The sequence below is a fragment of the Paramacrobiotus metropolitanus genome, unplaced genomic scaffold, assembly GCF_019649055.1.
Source record: "Paramacrobiotus metropolitanus isolate TYO unplaced genomic scaffold, Prichtersi_v1.0 Parri_scaffold0000003, whole genome shotgun sequence".
NCBI classification, from domain to species: Eukaryota; Metazoa; Tardigrada; class Eutardigrada; order Parachela; family Macrobiotidae; genus Paramacrobiotus; species Paramacrobiotus metropolitanus.
The window spans coordinates 981,033-1,006,768 of record NW_026570223.1 but is presented as its reverse complement, the minus strand read 5'-3'; the positions used below and the strand labels follow the sequence as shown (position 1 = coordinate 1,006,768).

The following is a 25,736-nucleotide window of genomic DNA, read 5'->3' as shown; positions in this document are numbered from 1 at the left end:
TGACCAAGCGCATAGTCAGTTTATGTTAAGCCATAAAAATCGGTGTGCACAGCCATTTTGAAGAATTTTTTTGCTCTCACACCTTACTTACAGCAGCTCGGATACCCTGATAATGATAGCAAGAAAACAGAGTCCTTTCTTACTGCGAAATGCAGTTTATATCCGTTTGTTCAACTGAGGCACTGACAGTCTGACGACAAAGCTGACGTATCACTAACATGCGTCGTCCGATCTACATGACGGACGACGCACGAAACCTAAGAAGAACTGGTCGATCTTTCTCAGCCGTTGATTTCTCGTTGTTGCGCGTTTGAGCAATCCACCAACGGGTACTCAGCAGTAACTGTCCGACAGCGGCACACTGTTACCTCGTATTCACACTTTTACACGGCTCTCGGGGATGTTGTAGGTAGTCTTAAATGCTTCGAATCACCTAAAACATGCGGTTTTTCTAATAGAAAAAGGGTGGATCCTCTCCTCGCACAGGGTGAATCAAATGTTTATGGCACTAGATGTTTCATAGTGCATGGGTTTTTGTCCGATCACCTTACTTGGATTAGACCGAACATAGCGAACATGCTGACCACTTAAGCCCCACTGTGCACGCTCCCGGCAACACTATTCGGCGAAATCGATTCTGTTGGACAACATCTCTATATAGCGCAATAGCGGTATCCGCTATCGGATCACAAACCCTTGCTCGCTCGTGAGTTTGACCACAACAGCGTCGAGGCCCAGCGCTTCAGCCAGATACCCTTAGCCTTCAAAACCGCAAACCGGGAGGGCTATCTTCTCGCATCAACACTTCCACCAATTGGCTCAAATATTGATTAGGATATCGCGGGCCTGATATTCGGTGAAGAAGATATCATTCTAGAAATACTGGTTGAATGTTTGTTAGTTCGTAACTTGGTATGGTCGGCTGGGACAGAGAGAGTCGATAGAGATCCCCGTAACGGCCACGTTTATGATACGGTCTCGAGGAAACAGCTTTCATTTGTAACTTTGCAACAGCCGAGACAGCAAATCCGGTGCGTCGAATGCGCCAAATTAAGCCAGCTCGTTACTGGAAAGAATTAGACAGCAAAAAGCAGTCGAGTTCAGTCAACATAAGCATGTCTACTAGTAGCTAGTAGTAACCTGTAGGCTGTAGCATCTCGCTGCATCTGCAATGTTTTCCAAAGCCGAAAGAAGGTTTGCTGAAATAAAAGGTGGTAAAATATGAAATAAATAATTTGGAAATACTAGTAAGATGTTTTCTTTATAAAAAGGCACCATTTTCACAGTTGGGACATGTATGGTATCATAATTATGGTCGCGTTCCTGCTAAAATCACGGCACGATGAAAGTGAAGCTCTGGCGGTAAGCGGCAAACTTACCGCCGGAGCTTCACTTACTGACTTTTGACAAATTTTGACATTTTTGACATGATCGAATTTTGTCGTTGCTGTACGAGTACTGGAAACAGTAATACTTCAAAAATATTCTTCTTCGGCAAACTGATCATTTCATACAAAGCGTACAGTACATGGTCAATGGTAATAAAGATTTCTCTCTCCTGTTTTACCACCGAAATCTTCATTCAGCGCTTTGTCAGAACTTCTTTCAAGATTTTGACCGCATGAGATTTCTTTCAGCTTTCGACACTAATTAGTGGACGCGGATGACGTCAGTTCAGTTGGCTGAACGGTACGAACTGGCTAGTACAGGTAATGTGACACCCTGAAGCCGTGGTAAGACGATGTAATGGATGATGCATTTGACATTAAAAATGACTGAAACCAGGGAAGTGCAGAAGCCAATTGTTTGCACTCTGTTATGTGCTAGAGGTGCTAGCACACAATAATGATCCCTGTAAGCGGTTCCTGTTGCCGCGAAAAACAAAGTATTGATGTAACTAGTTTCATTTTCATGCCTGGAGCGGTTAGCAACAACCTTGACCCGGCCAAATTGTGGAGGATTCGATTAATTACTGCCCACTTGTTAGACATTCTGCGTATTATGTCAGTCAGATAGTCTGGATTCCATTGACTGATGGGAAGTGACGCTCCAAGGATGCTTCCGGCAAATTAAAGAAGACTGCACAAGTACAGTTCGGATCGCACGCACTATGCACGTACAAACGCCCAGCGTACTGTACACGTGCCTGTGCAATGACCAGTAAAACTCAAAAGAATAGTAGTATTGATTTTTTTCACTGCTAAATAACTGCACGGAGCAATGAAGCGCTTACGATAAACCCTTCAAACAATTGTCTGTCAGGATTTGTAATTTCATGTTAGCGAAGTCATCAGTTCTTCGCTGACTCTTCAATCAGATAGCACTAAACAGTTACTGTAGTAAGCCGGACTGGCAAGGTCGATCGATGCCGGTCGGAATAATTCCGCTAACAATGAGGATTGCACCATCCTGTTAGCGACACTGCATCGTTCACTATGTGCACCGGGGTGCAGTGGGGTTCGGTTTCCGCCAGTAGCGGATTCGGCTGGTCAGCATCAACGTACCTCCTCATACAAGATCCACCGTTAGTAGCGGTAGAGGCTCTGTTATAGTTCGATAGGCAATTTCCACCGCCACGCAACACATTTCCTTCGCGTATATCACAACGGCCGTCTTTGTGTATAAACCGGCAATATCCCCCGGCTGCTGTAGTGACAAGGCATGGATAATTGCCGTGGTCTCCCAGTACAAATTATAAGACGTTCACCATGGTGATACGTTGGGTGCGCTGCAAATACGAGTGTATATAGCTGCCTCACATCCTGTTGCTGCGCACAAGATTGTCGAATTGCTGGAGCACATCAGCCAGTGATCATGTATGCCAACTGCAGTGACACGGATGTGGCCTGCCATGTCCACATGGACCAGCTGACCCGACTATTCCATCTGTATAACAAACTGGTATCCGTGGAGCCCAATCTGACCTTCGACAGTCTACTGGACAGGGCCGGTGAGCTGCTGCAGGCCCGCATTGGTGTTCCGGGCGCCCAGGAGGGCAGATGTATTGCTGGGTGACACGGTTGCCGCTGAAGTAGTGCCGGCGGATCTCAGCTATAAGATCACCGTGACCACCTCGCATCTGGGGATATTCCTGTTGGGTTGCGTGGGGAATGTGGCGGTGATGGGGGCGGCATTCCGATCCAAATGCTTGCGGACGCCGACGTACAGCTATCTGGTATGTCCGGCCTTGCTCTGGCCATTGGTCAAGAACAGCGAAAAAAATCTGAAGAAAATGAAATGAACGTTAGTGTTTTAGGTGATATTTTAAGGGCCAGAGAAATCCTGGGTCTAGCGCGGGCGGTCCAAGATTTCATTGTCCCACAATATCATCCGTATGTACATACGTACATAAGATTTTCTCAATGCAAAGCCTATAAATACCAGAATTTACGCATCTTTACTTTTACTTTTATTTCTTCTGTTTGAAGAAATCTTTATGCAAAACCTAGCTTACAAAATGCAGCTACTATAGTTAAATAGTTTTGTGTAAATATTTGAATTTTCTGTACTTCTATATGCAAGTCATGCTAATACAAACATAAATTATTTCAGCCCCTAAAGACTTAATGGTTAACACTGAATCGTAAGGCTGCTTCGATTGAAGAATGTAATTTCGGCGTAAGTTCAACCGATTGAATGTACGAGTTTGTACATCAGTCCAAATACGTAAATGGCTGTTGAAGAGCCTGGAATTCCATTTATCTGTAGGAAGTGGCGGTCACGATAATTATGGCAAATTTAATGACAACTTCTTGAACTTAGGTACTGCGCGCTATGGTTCAACCGCAAAAAAGGCAGCCGGAGACTTAATTTCAAAAACATAATTGCGTAGCATTTGTAGTAATTAGGCGCTACAACCTTTGTTTGCCAGCATTTGGCCCTTCGTAAACTAGCGTCAGTCATAATTACAAGATTCATTCAACGATAAAATTAAAGCACAATCTAGCATATGGCACTTTGCAAACTAAACATTAAACATAATTATAAAATTTATTCAAGGATGAAATTAATGCAGGATACAGCATCTGGCACTTCGTAAACTAACGTTAAACATAATAACAAAACACATTCAGGGATGAATGACAATTTGTCAACTAATTATACGTAAAACTCATTCGGGGATGAATGACGCTTCACCAACTAACGTTAATCGTAATTATACAACTCATCCAAGGATGAAATCCGTGCAGGACCTTGGCATCTGGCACTTCGCAAACTAGCGTTAATCATAATTATGAAATTCATTCAAGGATGAAATTAATGCAGTTCATATTGCAGGTATCGTTAGCCATTGCCGACCTGCTAGTTCTCTGCACCGCCGTTCCACATGACATCATCAGTAGTTTTGGTCAGCGCTGGATGCTAGGATATGCCGGATGCGCGGTGGTGGTGTTCCTGAATTTCTTCGGCATCAACGTGGGCAGTATGAGGTAGGAAGGACGCCGGAAAATTAGTAACATCTTGTTGATGCGCTATTGGTAGGCACGTAGCAGAGTTCTATAGACCCTGAAAGAAGAATAACTTGAGACTATAAATCAAAAACTTTGTTACCAGTAATTACCGTAATATTACTGATATGCCGCTGGACACGGATCTTTGCTGACCGACAATTTACTGACTACTCTTTGCTGTTCGAGAAAACGTTTACCAGACCATTTGCTGGAACGACAAATCGATGCTCAACGCGTTTCTGAACGACTACAGTATCCGTATGTTCTGCACACCAGTTACGGTATTTGCTAACAACATTCGGTTGGCAGGTAGAACAGCTCCCCAAATACTCTTAGAAACCTAAATACTGTAATTAAAGAAAAAACGCTTAAAAGTACCAGAGCAACAGGTACCTTACAGTGTCGGTTAACCGAATGGCTTTGCCAAAACGCCGGTCAAACATTTCGCAGAAAATTGTCGGTCACCGAACAGTGTGAATCAGCAATATGTCGGTCAACATATTGGTCGGGAAGCGACACCAACGTCACGGAGTTAACGTGCCACCCTTCCGCTAGTGCTTCTCAATTACGTATACTCGTATTATTGTTAGTTCGTCAATTAGCGAAACACACAGACACAGCACAGCCACCTTGGATACCCGGCGGCTCTCGAATGCATCGACAATTATGATAACGTCATTAAAGATGTTTGCGGATGCCGTAGGGTGGTTTTTGGTCGCAGACTCGCAGTGACCGTTTAGGAGCAGCGAGCGCAAGTTTCCTCGTGTTTCTCACATATTCGATGTGTCGGCCAATGCTTGGACCTGTTTTCACACCAGTTAAAGCATCCATTTAATTGTTTCCTAAATATGCATCGTAATCGCTAAGAAGGCTTTAATAAATAGTTAACTTACGACACGGACAAGCATTCACATTAATATATACTTTACAACTACAGTAGCTGCAATATTGCACTGGTTAAAAAAAATTACAAAATTGCTACGGAAAAAAATTACAAGGTTTTTTATACCCAACAAGTCGTTGTCCACGAGAACTACGAGTACATACCTAGATCGAGTTTGAGCCGTTCAAAGTTTCACATACAGACATCTTAATTATGATTTGTCTACGACAAACTTAAAGGTTCCAACTTCTCTCAATTTTCGTAGACATATTTGTTACCGTTGGCACCAGCCATCCTGCAATTTTTCATTCTCTTGGAATAGCGGCTGTATGGTTTTAGTTCCGATGTGTGTGTGCAAAGCGCAAGTAGGTATTTGAATTCAGCATACGAGTTGAGGGAAAGAAACATAGTATTCAATTTTAGGGGGCACTCCGCGCATATTTTTTAGTTGCCTTTTACTCCGTCCAAAACCCTTTGCGCTCATTTTTGAGTACCATCCACTCGGTACAAACTTCAAAACCTTTTCGTTCCTAAGGCATTTTCTAAGCTCATCTGTTGTTCAGTGCGCTTTAAGAACCACTTCGCGAAACAAATCATTAATGATTTCTAATTTGAAAGTACGCAATGAGTTCTAGTAAACATCACACCAAAAGTGCATGAAATATCCAAGTACCGCAGCTCGCTACATAATAGAAAGCAATCTGAAGACTACGAATGCGGTTCCGAATACGAATCCCCGCCTCTTTTGCCTACGTCATAGCCCTATTCGTTTCGTAAACCTTCCGTAAAGCACGAAATTTAAGCTTTGAATCGTAGCATGTCTCCGGATAGCTGTCGATTCTGCCTGTCTTGATGGAATTCCGTTTGCTTTGGATTTTAAGTAGAGAAAACATTCCTCTTTTTTATGAGCTTAAAAAGTTTTTGAAAACTCTTTTCACAATTTAAAAACAAATTTTTAATTGACATGAGGTATCACAACTGAAATTACGTTTAAAAATGCAACTTGTACGAGTCGTACAGGCATACGCATCGAGCTCTACCGACCAATCGGAAAATTTTAAAAGCAGTTGGATCGAGTGCAGCTAGTTAGCTTGCAGTCGCCGACTTGGGCGGTTGATCGCTTCCGGTCTGAAGCAGTTTTTACCTGACCACTTCGGCCGCGCTACGTTTCGGGCACTTGTTATCACTTCGGCAACATACAATTCGCTTTGCTCACTTCGGTCCGCACTCTTTTCGGCCACGGTTATTTTGGCTACATGACATTCTGGCTTCTATTTTTCTTGTGTCAAGTTGTTACTTAGTGTTTGTTGTAAATTGTAAGCTGCTTACTTACAATTTACAAGAAAACCCGGGTCCCCGAGGACGCCACAACAATACGGACCATACATGCACAGCTTGACCTGAGACTTTCCAGTTTTTTGAAGAAAAGAAACCATTTGTTTTTGTCAGTTTTTTTAGGTTTTTTAAAGTATCTTTGGTTTCTTCGATCATACGTTTTCTTCTGTTACATTAATTTTTTGAATTATGAGAGGGTGATGGTGAGCTGAAGCTGCAAGTGAACGTGAGGTAATTTGTGTTCTGTCCAACAAAGTTTGTTACTTTTTCTGAATCTGAACTGATACATGATCTGTTACAGTATCAGGTAGACACACCGCAACGCACCGCGTCATTACGCAACGCGTCAATACACTTAGGTTATAGATATTAGCTTTATTTGTTGGCTTCTTTTCTAATAAAAGTAAGTATTGATGAGATTTTATGTAAACAGATAAAAGTTGGCAACAATGCGTCGACGCATTCATGTAATCTTCTTACTAGATTGCATGTCTGCAAATTTTTAATTATTAATAATTAAATTGGTAAAACTCAACTTAAATGTAATGTGGTCGAATGGGAATGGTTGCCGAAATAATCAGCGTAACCGAAGTGTAGATGGCCGAAATCATCGGTACCTAACCGTTTCGACATCTGGTTCGGTCCGAATGCATAATCAGATCTCGGATGCGCTTACGAACACGATTTCTATCCGTGTTCGTATTCGGTTCCGCATTCGTAGTGCTCAGATTACTTTCTAATCTGTCACGCGTGTTTTTTACAGTATCTTGGCGTTCACCGCTGAGCGCTACGTCGCCATCTGTCAGCCGTTGTACGCCTACCGCTTTTGCACTGTCTCACGTACTCGCCACATCATCCGTCTAATATGGTTCCTGGTGCTGGTGTACGCCGGCGGCTGGCTCCTCTCCACCAATCTTCTCTCCGTCTTCAGCTCTAGTGACACCGGAGTATCGGTCCAGGTGTGCCATCTGGTAATGCCCGCCGGCGCGTATACCGCTTTCTTCGCCGTGGACCTGTTTCTGTTTTACGTACTCCCTCTCCTGGTGTGCGTGCTGGCGTACCTGAAGATCTTCAAAGCAGTCAAGAACACCTGCTCGCAGACGTGCTGCAGTGTCCGGGTCCAGATCGGTTCGCGGTTGCCATCTATGGAGTCCCACGATCCCGTCAGATCGGGACGGGTCAGATCGGCGTCAGTGCGAAGGATGTCCTCGCAGATCCGCATTACCTGCATGCAGCCGCGGCATAGAATAACCCGCACTTCGGTAAGGATCGTTGGCGTTACCATTTTTATTGGTTGGTCCATATTGTGTACTTTATAGTTATACTGCCTATGTAGACGTTGTGGTTGTTGGTGGTCATCGCGGTGTGGTTCGCGGTGGCGTGGCTGCCGTTTCGGCTTATTCCAGTGTACAAATCGTACTACCATACCGGCACATCAGCGGACGATTGGTACTTGTACTGTGCTGCGACACTGGTGTATTTGAACTGTGCGTCCAATCCGGTTCTGTATAATGTGCTGAGTCCGCGATTTCGTGCAGCGTTGCGCCAGTGTGGGTTTCGATGCATTTTCCCTGGAAGGAAGCGGTCAACTTCCAGTGGCTACTGAAACTGTAGTGTGATGCAATTTACAATAGCTGATTTTGCTGTTATTTTTATCACTATGGACGATGATGCAAAAAAGCTTCATACGGAAGAATGTTATTTAGCATTTATTGCTCTTCATACGCACACCGATTTCCAGCCACCTTGACGAATTTATGCTTTTCGAAGTTTCTTTCCAGTAATTAAATATTTCAAATTGTTCTTCGAAGCCCCTACTTCGTATTAAGCTTTACATAAATCTTGGAAACTGCGATATGCGGTAAGTAGATAAAGTCCTACACACCGATAAGCAAAATTTTTGCTTGCACCGTTACTTGGTTAATGGCATTCTACAATTCATCGTGATACGAAATGGTAAATTTTACACCTTACAAAAACCCAAGAGCAGTTAGTTAGGAGTGCAGGTGTGCTGAATTCCTTACGACTTTAAAGCTTACAGTGTCAGCGCGATGAATAATGAGAGTTATGAGACTATTCCCTATTAGAGCCACGAATTATCGCGGTCGCATATAGCTGATATTATGTTCCATGAAGGTCACTATCCTATAGAAGTTTTGCCTAGTCGATTTAGATTCGCATTGGTGCTTTAGACAAAAACAGTGATCCTCGTCGTCCAATAATTTTAGTTTTAGCCATAACACGACACAATGGAAAGCGGTTACTTGGAATGCGGAATGGAACGCGGTTGAATTCGGCGCTGTTCTGCGTCACCAAGTTTGATGCGTCGAACCGTATTATAAAGTCGCAGGAAAAATTCTCCGCTCTCGCGAGGTCGCAATTCAAAATGTCAAACTGAGTGAACAAATGAACGTTCAAACCAGGCCTTTGCCCACTTTTTAGCGACCAAGTGATCACAGCCAAAGGTTTTTACAAAACCTTTTCCGGTTAACTGCGATTGCGTCCAGTTAGGAGAAACACTTTCAGCAGTAATCCAGCCGGCAGCGCTGCGTTGAAGCTGCCGGTGCTGCGGCTTTTCTGCGGTAATATACAGTGCATACTATTCTGCATCTGCAACGAGAATAAAAACTTAAAAAAGCATTCCGTTACAAGTTTACGCTTATATTGCCACAATATCGTTATAACAATCTGCGATAATTAACTGACGAATAATAGCGACGCTTCAAATTTCACGAATTTCATGGAATATAACTATCGAATTTCGCATGTAACCAGTCCCAGCTTCACTCATATGTTTAGCCTCACGTTTTTACGCTTAAATTAAAAATTAAAATGTTTTTCCTGCAGGAAAGACAGATATGATGCAATGCATATATATTTTTATGAAATCGGATTTCATAAAAATAAAGTAAAAAATCAAAAATATTAAAATTCCCATTACTGTACATATAGAGATTATTTATACGTATGCAAATGCCGACATAACGGGCGTTTTATCAGTTGTACGGGCGCGTACAGCTGGCTCTGCCAATGTACTGCCTACAATAATTTAGATCGTATGTAGCTGTTTTTTCGCGTATCAATGTTTTTGGAATTTTGCTTTCCGCCATGCTTTCGAAAAATACCAGGCGAAAACTTTTCAGAATTTGCAGACATGAAAAGCTTAACAGGCATCATCTGTGAAATGTCATAATTATTGTATATTGTTTTAAATAAGGTATGAAATAAACTGTTGTTTTTACCAAATAAGATTTAAAACAAACTACGGTAAAATGGGTGCGTGTAAAAACGAACAACAATGAACAAGGTGTATACGCATATTTAATTAACAGCAAAACTGGTGCCTATTAAAAACGAGGGTGAAAAAGGGTGGCTATATTGATATCTTTAATTTTTAGATTGAGTTTGAATCACCGAGATAATGACTATGTCACTGCTTATTGTTTTGCTATTAGGGTGTGATAAAATCGTCAGTACCGACAATGGCAGAATATCGTTGTCGGCAATTAAAATTTTTTTCCGGTAAATTCAATTGTATGTAGCAGCCTATGCGTCAGTTATGAATTTATTCTACGCCGGTTTGCTATAACTCACCTGGTTGATGCGTCAGTCAGTTTTCGCCAAGGGGGCACTCTTTAAAAAAACTCAGCCAAAAGAAATGCCTATTTAAAAGCCTCCGTAAATTTCCAGTTAACTACTGTAAGCAGCTATTACGTTTCAAACGGGTTAGGACAGTTAACACCGGGGTAGCATTTTCTAGCAATGACACCTACTCGTTTTCTGTGGATAGCAGCTTGCTTTCTAACCTTTGCAGTCACTTCCCATAGCGCCAGGAGAAGGACCAGCAGCTACGATGCCGGCGTCGATGCCAACGCTATTCTGAATCTGCACAACTATCTTAGAAAAACTGTATCCGCTCGTAATATGCGGACCCTCCGGTGGAGTAACGACGCGGCCAGGGTAGCGCAACGCTGGGCGGACACGTGTCCGTCGGGGCACGATAGAAACTCTGCAAGGGGAATTCCCGGTAAAAACCTGAAATCACAGAGTAACGACAAATTTTACCGACTATTTATTATTTCTGTATCAGGTTTTTCATCATGCGGTCAGAATATTTCGTGGCGTCCACGAGGCGACACGTCGTGGAAGAAAGCCATTATGCAGTGGTATGATGAGGTCAAGGATTTCCGATACTGCCGGCGTCCAACGGGGGTAGTGGGGCATTATACACAGGTAATTACATCAAATAAGGATACCAGTTTTTTCGATGCGTGCCAGCTTAACATTAACTGTTGCAGTTAATGTGGGCGGATACGTCGGTCGTGGGATGCGCCATTAAAACGGGATGCAACACCTTAGGACCCAATACGGTCGTGTTTGTGTGCAACTACTGCGATGCGTAAGTAATTGTACCCAAATTCAAATAATCAACATCCTAGCCTACAAATAGAAGCATTTTCGCTGACGATTTCGGTTTGTGTAGAGGTAATATCATGATGTCGGGGAATCCAAACTCGCAGTACTGCCCATGGAGACAATGAGCTAGCTGGGAGTTACAACTTACGAGTACAACTGATATTACGCACTACTCACAAACACGCGCGACCACATTTTCATAGACTACAATAATCGTGCATAGCAGCATTTTAGTATTCTTTCAAACTGTATCAGAATTTGTAGCAGTGAAAATTCAATTTTTCATTGCATGGGAAATTCATTAGTGTTCAGTACCATACTTTGCATACTCGTATTACTCGTATTATTTTGCTTGAATGAGCTAAGCTACACTACACAGATCTGTACGTGAATAAGCTGCTGAAGATTTTGAATGGGGGAAATTTTCGCAAACAAAACACAGTAAAACGATGTGATAACTGATAAGACTTTGCTACTGCGTTAATGGAGAAATATGCTGCACTTCGACAGGTTAGCATCGTATCCGGAAGAGAACATAGTGCGTTCTGAGAACAGAAAGAGAAAGCCCGGATTTTAGTCAATAGTTAAAACAAATCCGATTTATTGGCAATAGCCGCACAAATAATAAAAAATGCACGCGCTGACACCCTACGTAATCGTTAAATTTAAACATTAAAAAAACAACCAAATTCCCGGTCCTCCCTCGGGTTAAAAGGTAACGTGCTCAAAACAGCCGTAGCATTTCCCTTAACAACAGCAAGGCTGAATCGCTGCTTAAGAAAAGCAGTAGAACGTGCTTCTCCAGTCAAATCCCGAATTTTACGACCCATAAAATGTAAAAATTCACTTAAAGCCGGACCAAAAACTCAAAGGGTTTCCATTACTAGAGGGTAAAAAAGGTATCCGTATTCCAAAAACGAATACTTTCCACGCTTCGCATTTTCAGCCAGCTGGGCCACGCTGCCACATTTCTTGGAGCTTCCAGTGACATGAGAGTCAGCAACCGTACACCAGCTGGCTACATCCCAAACGATCGGTTTTCCTTGTCTTACTGGTATCAGCGTCATCCCATCCGGTCTTTGTGCGGTGGTTGATGACAAGCCGTTTGGTTCCATCTCACAAGAAAAACCAGCGCTTTCACAACAGTTTTTCGCGATGCTGTTCATTTCTTTATGTCTCGCCCATCGTCCTTTAGTCGTTTTGTTGCAGGATAGTCCATGATGGCCGTTGCTTTCGACTTGTTTGCCACATGCGTTGCAGTTGTGCGCCACCACTACTGGTAAACCAAATCGCAAACCAACACCGATACGTACATCTTCATCCTTCAGGAATGCCCCCAAACAAGGTGCGGGTAACGCATTCAGCCAGGCTCCCGAATCTCTGTTTAAAACTGACAGCAAACCGCCCTGGCGCGCTCATTACCTTCGGTAGACGACATTAACGTGGATATGTCCCGTTCGATCACTGGCGTGTCCCAGGCGTACTGAAACTTCCGAACACATTCCGGTGGAATTTCGCACTGCGTCTGTTGGATCCAAGATTCCACAGCGGTTTTCGTCAGGCACTCTTCAGAAGGCTGGTAGAATTTGGAAACCATAGGGAGCACAGAGTACACCGATGCCAAGTAGGCACAAACAGCTAATGTCTCTATGCGTCGTGTCCCCAAACCACCACGCCGTACTGGAAGAGGTATCTGAGTCCACTGCGCTTCAGAAATCTTCACGTTGAGCAACTGCTCCACCCCCACCCGTAGACAGCTATCGTATTCTTTCAGCAAGTCTGGGTGTTCAAAACCACGCGAACTGCGCAGTCCGTACAAAACCTTAGGAACGCTGAGGCAATTTTTAAGGAGAAACAAACTGTAGTGTGTCGGTAATTTCTTCAATCGTTGAACGAAATTCTTTAGTTCTGCCGTTTTCCCAGTTAAAAATCTCGCGCACGCTGGGAAGGTCATCGGTGCTCCCAACAGAGTGAAGTTTTCAGGACTGAGCTGTATCATATCCGGCCAAGTGCTTAATAATGTTGCACGGATCACGGACTCATCTGCATCACATGTCACGATGGGAAAGAATTCGCACTTGCTGAGGTTTAATTCTAAACCCATTTCCGCGGCCCGTTCTTCAATTTGCTTTATGGCAGCCATTACTTTCTCAACTGTGTCAATGTGTTAAAACTAACACAACAGAAAACAGATATGACCAGTTGCATAAACGTTTTAGGAAACGGTGGACTATCACTTGTTGGTAATAACTATGTACGTATATAAACTGACGAGTGAGTAATCTGAACAGTGATTTCTCTGGTTATTTGTCCTGATGCTTTAAACCGTCAATACCCACAAACGAGTGGCAGAATAATTCTTGTCGACAATTAGAAAAATTTTCTTCTTTCCCTAATTCTATTATTTCTCCATAAGCTTATGCATTAGTTAGGAATTTGTCTACGTCGGTTTGTTCTATCTCGCTCAGTTAATGCGTCGTTGAGTTGTAGCCGAGGGGGCATTTTACATGAACCTTTATTGTAGGCTTTGTAGCGTAGTTGCTCATTGATACCTGCAGCATTCGTTAGCAATGATCCTCCCTCCTGTTCGTTTTGTGCAGATAGCGGCTTGTGTTCTGACCTTTGCCGCCGTTTTCTATATCGCCAGAACTAGCAGCAATAATGCCGTCGTCGACGTCAGCGCTATCCTGAACCTGCACAACCACCTTAGGAAAACGGTATCTGCTCGCAATATGCGGACGCTCCAGTGGAGTAATGACGCAGCCCGGGTAGCGCAGCGCTGGGCGGACACGTGCCCGTCGGGACACGACACAAACTCCGCAAGAAAAATTCCTGGTATGCAGGGAAATTAGCGAGGTTTATATGCACAAAAGCAAAACTTCACATAAAAGCGCTGATAATCTTGTTACAGGCTTTCCATCATGTGGTCAAAATATTTCTTGGCGTCGAGGTGACGCATCGTGGAAGAAAGCGATTATGCAGTGGTATGATGAGGTTAAGCATTTCCGATACTGCCGGCGTCCAACAGGAGTGGTTGGGCATTATACCCAGGTAATTCTCGTTAGTGCCGATTTCTTGGTCAGTATTAGCGTTTGTGCTTTAGTTTATAATTATGGCGCACTGAATGTTGTAGTTAATGTGGGCGGATACGTCGGTCGTGGGGTGTGCCATGAAAACGGGATGCAACAACCTAGGGCCAAATACGTTCGTGTTTGTCTGTAACTATTGCAATGCGTAAGTAATTATATCCATTTTTGAACTTAAGAACAGCTGGCAAAACTATTTTTTCTAACGGTTTTGGTTTTTTAGAGGCAATATCATGATGTTCGGAAGCCAAACTCACAGTATTGCCCGTGGAGACAATAAGTAGGTTGCGTTTTGCACGGCCGGACGATTAACGGCAAAATTAACGACAATTTTGGCGTTGTTAATTTAAGGCTCCGGTGATTCGCATAAGTACATTTAAGTACATAAAGATATTAATAATATTCATACGTCTTGCCGTGATTATAATATCATCTGGATTAGCAGCAGCATTTTACAGAATGTGATTCGAGAAGCAATATGTATTTTCTGGAACTTCTATCATTACTGACTTCAGATATCAACGGTTCGGCTAAGTATCATATTATACGAGTATGTATCAAGCGTACAGATACAAATAACGGAAAAAGGTTTCAAATGCATTAGCAAATTTCACAATGCATGTTGTTAGCCAGAAAAAATACCATCTACAATTCTACATTTAATAATTTTTATTTATGGTTTGTGCGTGCATTGTCATTAGCCTCTCACATAAGACATGGGTAAATTAGAGCAACAAGGTTCCGTGATGCAAATGTCCCTGTACGTTGTGCGCAAAGTGTAACCGATTTGTACTCAACTGAAACAAAATCTTTCTCAAGAAAAACTCATAATTAAATCTTACTCATTATCAATCCTATTTACAAATACACCGAAGATTGTGGATGCGTGTGTAAAAATGGTAAAATTGTTTTGGCACGATGTGCTCTCCTTCTGATTACCACGGGCAATATTGCGAATTAGGTCTGTCGGTAACAATATTCCCACTGCAACAAAAAAGATGTTTAGCTCATTAAAAATTACAAGTGACCAATGCTGCCGTAGTGTCGTAGAGCTAGAAGCAACTTACGCCTTGCAGTAGTTGCACACGTATACGACAGTATTCGGGCCTAGTGTATCACAATCCGTTTTGACTGCACATCCCACAACATATTAGAATTGCATTTAAAACCGATTTCCGCCCGAGTTCCCACTTTTTATAATCGAAACGCTTGCCAGTATTTGTATATACCTGTGTGTAATGGCCAACCGTGCCGGTCGGTTGCTCGCAGTAGCGGAAGTCCTGTTTCTCATCGTACCACTGCTGAAGAGCGTCCGGCCACGAGAATGCACTTCCTTGTCGCCAGGCCACATTTTGACCACACGAATCAAAACCTACAACGCACAAAAAACGGCTAATTGTTTTTGGTGAAATTCTTTTTCAGCAGACCTCCGTGAAAGCATACCTGAAATAGTTCTGTCCGAAGCATCGTTATGTGGGTTCACCGTGCTGGGGCACGTGTTGGCCCATTCCTGTGCCCGGCGCGCCGCATCATCACTCCATGTCAGAATCTTCATATTGCTGGCGCCCACCGTGCGGCGGTAGTTGTTATGAATATCGGCGATCTCATTCCCAGAACTGGACGGTCCCTGTTCGGAGGAGCCCTCGCTGGGTGACCCGGTATCGCCAGTTTCGCTATCAGTTCCTGAACTGCTTTCATCGCTGCTGTTTTCTCCAGGAGTTTCTTCACTGCTCTCGTCCGAACTGTCGTCAGATGAATCGGATCCATCGCTGCTAGTTCCCGCATCGGTGTTCTGACTGCCGCCCTGGTCAATACTGAAGGGAATCCGATAGGAATATGTTCGACTCCACACCAGCCCGCTGCTGACTACCGGGAGGTCACGGAGTATCAGGGTGGTCAAGAAGAGTAGACACAGTACGCTAAATCTGGATCCCATTGTGCAGTTGAATTAATTTGCACCGATACAAGAAAGTCGTGGAACAAAATGCAGCTGACACTATCGACAGAAGAGATAGTACGTGGATGAAGCTGATGGCTGTTTGACTGTCTAGTTCTTATTTTTATATAACCAGAGTGCGAAAAGCTTTTGCCATAGGTGCGGACCATCCGGCGGCAGGACCCTTTGGTTTGAAAGCCTTGCCACGTCACTGATGTGCAAGTCACGTCATTTCTTTGCCAAGGAGTGCACGGAACAGGAAAAGACAAAGGAGGCCGTTTTATTCGTTGTATTAGTCAACTTATTGTCTGTATTAAGCGACAACCGGACCGCTTGTATTTCGGCACGTGTCTAAATCTTCACAATTTGAACCCCGCAAGGCTTTTTGTATTGCAATTACGGTTTTATGAATCGAGTTGACGAGCTATTGCACAGCAGTTTTGTATACTGCATGACTGTAAAACCAACTTGTAGCCAGCAGCCAGTCAATCTATTAGCACTTGTTGTTCACTTTGCTGACTCTTGTACACGGTACTTCTCCGGATCCGACACGTGAGGCTTTGACACGCGTTAATTATAATATGCAAATACATTATACATGTATTCTGTAAGTCAGTGGTATATCCTTCAACACCTTTGTGAACAATTATAATTTATACAGTATAAAAAAGAAAAGTAAAGGCGGCAAAAGCAATGCCGTAAGCGTACGGTCTGTATTGGTATTTTTAGTTCAAGCATGTAGGTATACATAATAATCACAGGGAGCAAACTTAGCATAGGCAGGCTGCGTTTCACGCCGCACGCGTGGCGGATACTCGTACGTTCTGTCCAGAAACTGGCATCATACAACCAAATGTGCAAAAGTATCCATGCTGGCCATTAGGATCTGGCAATTTGCCGATCAGAATTCTCATCAATGAGCAGGAGCTGGTGAAAAAAACGCAGTAACCAAAGGTACCTTTATAGAGCAATCACATAGTATTTGTTTGTTTAATCAGCTTAACGCCTAGTATTGTCAAATGCACCGATAAATTTCCGTGCAGAGTCTGCAGACTGAACCCAGAAATAGTTACAGGTGCAGTAATTTCAAACTACTGTACGTAACATGTTAAACGTAGCTTACAATCAATAAAGGAAAATTAATCCTCTAACGGCGTGAGAATGTAGTACTTAGCCCGAATAGTTTCTACGGCGATTAACGGCACCTCGCTCTAACGAGGAAACAGGTCTAAACCCCCGTGAAAATGTATAAGTTTTTTTGTAACAATCTTTGAACAGCGGCTATACCTTTTTGTGCTGTAAAAGTTAGTGTAGAACTTATAATTCCCAACTTAATTTGGCAGTCGTTTTTAGAAGTTTTATTGCACTGTATTAAGAACTTTTGCTTTATCGTTGTCAGAAGCTTTATTGCAACTTTTGCCGCACATTACTCGTAATTTTGCACATACTTCTATTCAACGCACAAAAAATAACACTGAAATTACAGAAAAAAACCCACAAATAAACATCAAACTATCGTCTGAGTGCTGCACTTGCTGTTTTAAAATACAGAAATTTAAATAGGAAGAATATAATGCAAAAGCCAGAAATTAAACCACAAAAAGTCTGTGTCGGTTCCGGAGTCGACTCCAGTCCATCAAATGGGCAATGAAATCCGTTAGTTTCCTAAGGAACGGGAAAACATTTACCACAAATTAAAAATTGTGGTCTGCACGTACACAAACTCAGTTACTTAAGTAACTTAACAATTAACTCCACACCAACTTACTCAAATTACTAACGTCTGAATCCAGTTTGTGGAGCTCACCTTTGCTGAGACTGGCAGTGTGCTTCACACCTCCATCCAAAGGCCCAGTGTACGCTCGTGTGCGTTCGCAGCGAAGGTGCCAGTAATTCATGCTTAACGAAGGGGAAGAGAGATCGTTCCATGGAGTCGACTCCAAAAATAACCGAAGAACCTGTGACGAAATACAACAAAATTAGCTTGACTGCCTTTAAGACTGACAAGTAGAAGCGTAAATTTTTAAAACTATAACGTGTGAAGGGATCTTCATATGGATGTGAGCAAATTTGAGAGAATCGACTCCGTCCAGCGTAAAACAAAGACAAAAAATTTAAATTTTCAATTCTTCTACGCTTACTAGAACGAAGTCGACTCCAAAATCATATGGCTACGTTTATATAACGTTTTAAAACCAGTCATCATACCTGTTGTAACAGAAAGAATGACTGAGAATCAAGGCAGGTTCGTCCAACAACCCAGCTGCAGGTTCGTCATTCAGCAGAGACGCTCTCAACGGCGATTCTGCTCGTAGACCCGTGAAGAAGCAGTCTACACCTGGTACTGCTTTCTGACTCAATGTTTCAAAATTCCATACAGAAAGCTACAAATCACGTCTGGTATCAGACCTTATCATTTTCTGTTAAACCCTTAACATCAAAGCAAAGTGTAATAAAATAAACTAAAAAGTGAAACAAACTGATTCATAATTTCCTACAAGTCACAAGTGTGTTGAATTTCAACGGCTCGACTGCGTTATTAGCGAGCTGAGCTATGTTTACGTGCTCGACCGTGCGTTCTTATTGCGGCTGCCACCTCGTGGGGTAACATGCATACCTTTCACATAGCTGCTTCGTATACTGCCACAAAAATGATTGCTTTATTTTTTTGTAATGTGTTTCAATAAAATTTTATTGCAGTACGGAGTCTTATTTATTTACTAGTTTGCTAGTAATTAAAAGCCACATTGGTTATTTTGTTTTACGACGCCACCGAGTTACTTAATTCATTGTTTATTATCTGTATGAACCACAGAAACATAAACTGAAGTGAAATATGTATTGTATACATATGTACATATGCAATTACTAACTAAAAGATTAATCATATGTTTATTATTTTAATATTTTAAAACTACATCGCATAAAATGTTTTTGTGCAGTTGCGCTGTATAAAGTAGCAACTTACGTCCATTGGTGACTGCTTATTATGCTTAAGATTACAAAAAATAAATTTTCAAACAGTGCGTGACTGTGCGTCAGTGCTGTAATACGAGTAAGTAACTTTTGACCAACTTGAAGTATTCCGTAAGTTATGTGAAAGGTCCAAGTTATAATCGGCTGTCATGAAAACTTTTTTGTAAGTTTAGCGTAACTTTACAAGTACTTCTTTTGGTAACTGGATGTTTTTAGTAACTTTTATTTTCACGAGGGAAAGCATTTCACTGACTGGAAGCTAAATTTGTTACGTTAATGCTTAATTAATTTTGAATGTCGACCTTACCGTTCAGTGCCACATCATTCACCATTCAGTTCTAAATTTCGCTTACACACCGCAATTTGTGCATTTGTGCAGTATACCGCGACCTTCCATCGCTGCGACCCCCAACGGCAACATCACCAGCTACATCTGTGTCAACCGCACGCTCTTCAACCCGATCACCCTCATCTGCAACTACTGGTTTAACGTTGACTGTGATGCGTAAGTATTAAAGCAAAATTTTTTACCAAAATGATCTGACCGGACCACTGTTTGACAGTTTCATCAAGGATGAAAACTTCGGCAACCATCGCCTGTTTACCAGCGAAGTCCTCTTCGATACCCCCGGCAAAGGAGGCAACCAGGGCAGCGCAACCGGTCCCAACGGCAACTGGGTATTGGTGGAAGGCAGTGCTGCTGCTGCCGCTGCGCCGGTGGCGGCGGCTGTTGAAGCTGCACCGGAAGCAGCGGCTGCGTAGATTCCAGTTGCAACCGCTTAACTTTTTTGAGGCCGCAGAAAACTATCAAATTCTGTATATTAGCTCTGTTTTGTGCAAAATATGCGCTCAAAAATATCGAGCAACTCTGTGTTGATATTGGTGGGGAAGCGACTGATGAAAGCAAATTTAGTATTACTTGAATGTACTGTTAACTGTAAGTCTGTTTCAACCATTCTAATATCTGAAGTATTAAATCAAAATGCCCCGGTATTTGCACATATGATATGCTTTGAATTTTGTAATTACATCAGTGGTAATTCCAGTTTCCTTTTCTTTGGATTCCCCATGTCACTCCAAGAGCTTAAGCGCTACGAGTACTTAAAGTAGTGATAGTGTTCCGGCACATGCTCACAGTTATTACAGATTTTTTACCAGGTGCAAGTGGCTGCACGGTGGTCTACTTAAGAGCTGTGTAAATTTAGGGTATTCAACTATCACTTCCGTTGGACCAGTGCCGCTCTACAGTAGTATAGGCTTCTCGCCAGAAGCCTATACTACTGTAGAGCGGCACTGGTTGGAGACAAACGCCTGTCGATAGCTGTACATGAGATATGCATTTGCGTTCTGCCGACAATAAAATTACAAATTGTGTTTCAATAACAACTATTTAGGACACTAATCATAATATACTCCTGCAAGGTGCACCCGTATAAACCAATATCTTGTAGAATAAACTTGTCGCCAATTTTGAAGTGGTGCACACAGCCTTGGCTTTCGGTGCATGTCCAAGCTTCAGCGTTTTTATAATGTTCGTAAAGTTTACTTTATACTGCATTTGTCTGTCCAGATACAGCAGATTGCAGCAGAACGTTCAGCTTAAATTAATAAGTGTGATTTCGATTTCTTGAAAACCTGACGCAGATTTTACGGAATAATCCTTCGTTCCAGGGCAGTAATAATTAATTAAGTTTATAGCAAACTAGTCCTAAAATCCGGTAAACTGAACTTTGAAAAGACAGGAACATACTGTCAGAATAAAGAAAATATTTGCAGTGCACGGGTATACAATATATGTGTATGTTTCACCATTAAGATAACCGTTTAATTGTGCTGCGTTCAACCTATCTGTTTAATAGAACCTAATTTGCAAGTTTTATTTATTCCCTAGTTTGTACGCGATTCCGCGAATATGCGGGCTCGGTTGTATCTGTACGTATAGCACTTGAAGGCCGGGACATATATTATAGTCACAGAGACACATGTCCCACAGCGTATCCAAATGTCATCATATACCCGACTCCCGCTGGAGAGGAACATCGACCGGTGCTGTTTATTCAATCAACATTTCTAACTGCAAGTTCTCCGATCTACAAGACACGCTCCTGTACTGTATTCGCTCGCACATCTTGAACCACAGAGTCTGTGTACGGGAAAAACGCGCATTCAATATACACACTCTAACCGGGCCAAATGCGCGATTCGCGATTTGATAAATTTCTGATGTCTTTGCAACATCTGCTCTGGAGAACTTCTTGAATATTAAAAAAAATTAGAGCTCTAAGAATTTTTAATCATGCTTATGCTCGAAAGCACATACAGCTTTGCCGTAAGCACGAGTTACAAACTGATTTGTTGTGGTTTTTGGGGTGCCCCTGGAGGGGGAGGGGTACGTTCAGCGTCAACATTCTTGATGGCGATGAACCACAGACAATTCGAGCTTTCAGCTAGAGAACCTTTTTTTCCAGAGTGAACTGCCATTTAAATGAAAAGTCTTGATTTATTGGATAAATTCACAAGAAGAACTGTTCATCTTGAAACCAAATGAGCAATATTTCGTAGTCGTGCATTTTGCCCGGTTAGAGTGTGTATACTGAATGCGTGTTTTTCCCGTACACACACTCTGTGGTTCAAGATGTGCGAGCGAATACAGTACATGAAGTCATATAAACCTATTTGTTACCGTTTACCGTCACAATGGACGATCTGAAGCGTACCCAACCACGACTGTCACATTCGTGAAACGGGGACAATGGGATAATTGGGCGATAACAGGTTCAGTGAAGGGGAAAGTTTTTACGCCGATTACATCCGTTGCAGTGCCGGCGGCTCCGCCCTCTCGTCCTTACACTCGATCTTCCGGCACAACTTTTATGCATCTTATGTATAGCAGGATCGAACAGTTACAGGAACCGGCACAGCTGCTGTATCAATTAGTCCTAGTGCTCCCGTGGCCACTCCGGAGGAAGTGAGTTTTTGCGATTAAATCCACATTTACAGTGGATAAAGTGTTTATCTTCCGGATGAGAGAAAACAGTCGCTGAGTCAGAGTACAGCGGGTATATTGGAATTAAACGGCCGTGTACCGGCTAGGAACAATATTTGATCTTGATGCGGGATTAGCTGGGGATGGGTTTTTGCGGTGGTGGTGACAAGGTGGAATTGAGCTTTTTCTTGGTAAGTGCTTTCCGGTTTAATGGGAACAGAGACTGCGGATTATACACTTACAATTTTTCAAGGTATAAGTGCTGCCATGATTGCTGAGAATGTATTGTGGCAACAAGAATGTGCTTTATACATATAGAACGCCGGCTTTCATCGCTGTTGTAGTTTGAATGATTTTTAATTCGCTTTGCCTTACTTCTGCCTTATGATGTACTCGTATGTCATCTGTTTAACGCATTTGTTTATTCCCCGGTAAATGCCATGTTAACGGGTTTTAAATTCGCAGCCGTAAATTGATTACCTTCTAAGATATTTACACTCATAAAATATGAGCATGTGGTTCTGTTGTTGTTGTGTAATTATAATGAAGTAACGCTGAATGATTCCCGTGTAAGCAGAAATATAAGCCGGTTCTTTCCTTGGTCTCTTTGTGTAGTATGTATATGCCGTTTCTTGGTAGTGATGGTTTGTTTTGCTTTTGTAAAGCAGCAGACATCATGATGCATTATTTATGACCCAGCTTCCGTACATTTACTGCAGTGCCCATTCACATCACCGGGATCAGTTCCTTCTTTTCTCCCTCCGCCTTAATGGCACTAATGTGCACACTTCAATCGGCTGACTTCCCTTGACATCCACGCCAGCTCCCTTACACCCGGCTTTTTCGGCTGCTGTGTCATCGGCAATTGTTGATGGTAAGTAAGAGATGGTTTCTCTGCTTTCCTATATATGCTGCAATTTAATCTCCACTGTGGGAAATGTTGCCCGTAAATACGTAATAGTAATGTTTGCTATCAAGTAGCATCGTGTGATCGTGTCTGATACGGACTACAGTACATTTTCCATTTCGGCTTGTCTGTCACTGTGTCTGATGTGACGGTTTTCCGGTTGACGCACTTCATGTCCAGAAGTGTGCCAGTCGATTCCCTATCGTTTTCTGTAGTTAATTAATTGCTGAATCGAGGAGCGGATTGGTCTAGAAATGAATTGTGTAGGTTATAACCGTTCCTGTAAATTACCGGAGTAATTACCAAAAATTAGTTATATCACGCAAGCGTGCGTAAATAATTTGTAAACAAATGTTAGCAAGCATCCAGATTATTATTGCATCATATGTACCCGTGCAATAGCTACCCAGTAGAACCAACTTTAATTTTCCGAAACCGCGGACCAACGAAATATTTTGTAATTATTATAAATAAATTTGGAAAATTTTTTTTATTTATATTACACAATTTGTATTACACAAGTAATAAGTACAGAATTCCAGTCTATAAAAATATGGAAGTGTAAGTGTACAGTGCACTTCATGAGCGTATCTATGAGAAGCTGCTGATGCAGATCGGTTCCATTATTATTGTTATGAAATTAATCAACATCCACAAAATTGTATGCTGTGATGCTTGCTGTATTAAATTACTATTCAGTCACATTTCAACGTCTCTTTATCAGGAATTTTATCGGAATTTGAGTGGCACAATTCCAGAATCTATGGACGTTTTGCAAAGGAGTTTTCCATTTTTAACCGCTAAATAATAGGATTTATCGCCCGCCTGAACGCCCCCATAATCCCTGGATTAAATCACTGTATTCGAATGGAAGACCTGACAATCACTGATCCAACAACCAACCTGACCCTGACCTTCTCCCCCTCCGATGTCGCCTACATCAGTCCGTCGTCCTTGTCAGTCTGGCTGGCGTTTTGCACCGCTCTCTGCACCTTCGGCACCCTGTCCTATCTCATTTTGTTGGCCATTCTCTTCCGTCGACACAACGGCTGTAAAGGTGCCGGAGGATTGCTAATGGTCCATTTGGTTATCTTGGAGTTAATCAATAGTCTGGGATATCTGTCGTTCTTTACCGTGACGACTTATGTCGCACAGAGCGGTGTCCGGCTTAATCATACGGCCTGCGCTATTGGTCAGCTGCTGTTTCTGTCCACGGTGGTCGCCGGCAACTGGGTGGCGGTCGTGATGGCTGTTAACCGGTTTGTGGCCATTGTTTTTCCGTTGTGGTATAAAGTGTGGTTGGATAGTCCGCTGTGGAGTTGGGCGGTGGGATTGTGCTGGTTTATTGCGTTCGCGTGTTATGTGCCGATATTTATGGGGATTGGTGGAGTATTAGCAGCGATACCTCCACTGGGGACGTGCGGTGTTTATCCATTTCCTGGTAAGTAGGCGGATGGCAACAATAGTTTAGAAACCAAAAGTATATATAAACATTGTAATTTTTAACAAGTTAAACGCTTTACATTTTTAAAACCATATTTAATTTCGGAAATTTCTTTTAAAATTTCCATGAGTTAATAAATCGTACACTTATATGTAAAGGGGAGCCAGTAAAAGAGTGTATCAGCTTAAGTAATATTGTTCAGCTTTCTTTTACGACGCGTGTATTTACAACGGCCGCAGTATTTGTCATAGCTGTTTTAGAAAAGTTCTTGTGTTTGCAGGTTGGCGATACCACTTTTCAGTTCAATTTGGAACACCGGTTCCGATGTTTTTAATCGGTATTTTCTATGGGCTTATTTATTTGAAGATGGTTGTAAAAGTTGCTGAGAGACGAACCAGTCAAGCCAGCGTGATAAATTTCTCCCGTCGGGAATCCACGATTGAACGCCTGCTGATGGTCAGGTACCGAACGGCTAAAATGCTGTGTATCTCCGCCATATGGCACTGCTTGTGCTTTGTCCCGCTTCCTATCATGGTCGAGTACGCACCGATATTCTACCGGGACCCTCTTGTGCATCTCTGGATAAGGACCATTTTCTTCTGCGGATACGCTTTTAATCCGGTATGAATTATTTGTACCTTCTTGCCAGGCAGTCAATTAAATTTCTCTTGACTTAAATTGAATATTTTTCTCCCGGAAAATTATTTTTTATTTATTTTTATTCCTCACATACGACTGAGAAAATTTCAATTCTTGTGCTTGACATTTGATATTATCACCTATACTTCGCTGTAGTAATGATCCAGTCTGTTTAGTCGCCTTCGACGAATAATTATAAAACAGCAACCGTTTTTATTGCAGGTGATTTTGTTCATTATGAATGAACGCTATCGGCAGTGTTTGATGGAGAAGTTATGGTGTTTTGGTACGGTGAGCAAAGGTAACCAAGACGATCCTGACTCGCACAAACCTATAACGGCACTGTAGATCATCCGAAGCCAAAGCTTCATGTTGTCCGTCCCGGCCGCGGTTTTATTCAAGCTAACTGAGTGTTACACTTACATCTGCGAAATTAATCTGCCAACCTTTCACTGACCATTTTTTTCTAATTTCAAGATCTTTTGTTTCCATACTCCGCACACAATGTGCACCTACCTGCGCCTTTCCTGCACGTATAAAAGTCGGTGCAGCATATTATTTTTTTATTTTTTTGAAAGATTTAACATGTGTCAGAGTCCTTTCAAGTCATGTTATGAGCAGTGGTGCTCTTGCGCGTAAATTATGAGCTTTGTACACAATGCACAGGTGTCTGTTAA

The 25,736-nt window shown here is 42.3% G+C and overlaps 2 protein-coding genes, 2 long non-coding RNA genes and 1 pseudogene across 5 annotated transcripts; 3 read left to right on the top strand and 2 right to left on the bottom strand.

Moving 5' to 3' along the window:
- Positions 1–502: 502 nt before the first annotated feature.
- LOC129593484 (thyrotropin-releasing hormone receptor-like) lies at positions 503–8,275 on the top strand (annotated as a pseudogene).
- A 2,106-nt stretch (positions 8,276–10,381) lies between these two features.
- LOC129597457 (cysteine-rich venom protein latisemin-like) lies at positions 10,382–11,507 on the top strand. The gene is made up of 4 exons (XM_055495014.1): positions 10,382–10,696; positions 10,760–10,902; positions 10,968–11,068; positions 11,153–11,507. Exons 1-4 carry the CDS (start codon positions 10,432–10,434, stop codon positions 11,208–11,210), a joined length of 567 nt encoding a protein of 188 aa, XP_055350989.1. The 5' UTR covers positions 10,382–10,431; the 3' UTR covers positions 11,211–11,507.
- A 5,991-nt stretch (positions 11,508–17,498) lies between these two features.
- On the bottom strand, positions 17,499–18,849 carry LOC129597419 (uncharacterized). The gene is made up of 3 exons (XR_008691561.1): positions 18,316–18,849; positions 17,915–18,065; positions 17,499–17,772 (listed from the first exon to the last, which is right to left on the bottom strand). It is a non-coding gene; the product is annotated as an uncharacterized LOC129597419 (long non-coding RNA).
- A 187-nt stretch (positions 18,850–19,036) lies between these two features.
- On the bottom strand, positions 19,037–20,151 carry LOC129598255 (uncharacterized). Its single transcript, XR_008691677.1, has 3 exons — positions 20,113–20,151; positions 19,615–19,887; positions 19,037–19,555 (listed from the first exon to the last, which is right to left on the bottom strand). It is a non-coding gene; the product is annotated as an uncharacterized LOC129598255 (long non-coding RNA).
- Positions 20,152–21,842: 1,691 nt separating this feature from the next.
- LOC129597035 (rhodopsin-like) lies at positions 21,843–25,691 on the top strand. Of its 2 annotated transcripts, XM_055494458.1 has the most exons (5): positions 21,843–22,260; positions 22,789–22,943; positions 23,701–24,417; positions 24,701–25,041; positions 25,282–25,691. In XM_055494458.1, the coding sequence occupies exons 3-5, from the start codon at positions 23,844–23,846 to the stop codon at positions 25,405–25,407; spliced, it is 1,041 nt and encodes a 346-aa protein (XP_055350433.1). In that variant the 5' UTR covers positions 21,843–22,260; positions 22,789–22,943; positions 23,701–23,843; the 3' UTR covers positions 25,408–25,691. The 2 variants fall into 2 exon arrangements, with proteins under 2 accessions (XP_055350433.1, XP_055350441.1); XM_055494466.1 differs by lacking the exon at positions 21,843–22,260 and having other exon boundaries at positions 22,750–22,943.
- Positions 25,692–25,736: the final 45 nt, after the last annotated feature.

Bases quoted from the DNA above. Each gene is read 5' to 3' on its own strand.
- LOC129597457 (XM_055495014.1), top strand. From the start codon at position 10,432: ATGACACCTACTCGTTTTCTGTGGATAGCAGCTTGCTTTCTAACCTTT. The intron at 10,697-10,759 runs GTAAAAACCTGA...TTTCTGTATCAG, and splicing joins CTCTGCAAGGGGAATTCCCG to GTTTTTCATCATGCGGTCAG. The intron at 10,903-10,967 runs GTAATTACATCA...TAACTGTTGCAG, and splicing joins TAGTGGGGCATTATACACAG to TTAATGTGGGCGGATACGTC.
- LOC129597035 (XM_055494458.1), top strand. From the start codon at position 23,844: ATGGAAGACCTGACAATCACTGATCCAACAACCAACCTGACCCTGACC. The intron at 24,418-24,700 runs GTAAGTAGGCGG...TTGTGTTTGCAG, and splicing joins CGGTGTTTATCCATTTCCTG to GTTGGCGATACCACTTTTCA. The intron at 25,042-25,281 runs GTATGAATTATT...TTTTTATTGCAG, and splicing joins GCGGATACGCTTTTAATCCG to GTGATTTTGTTCATTATGAA.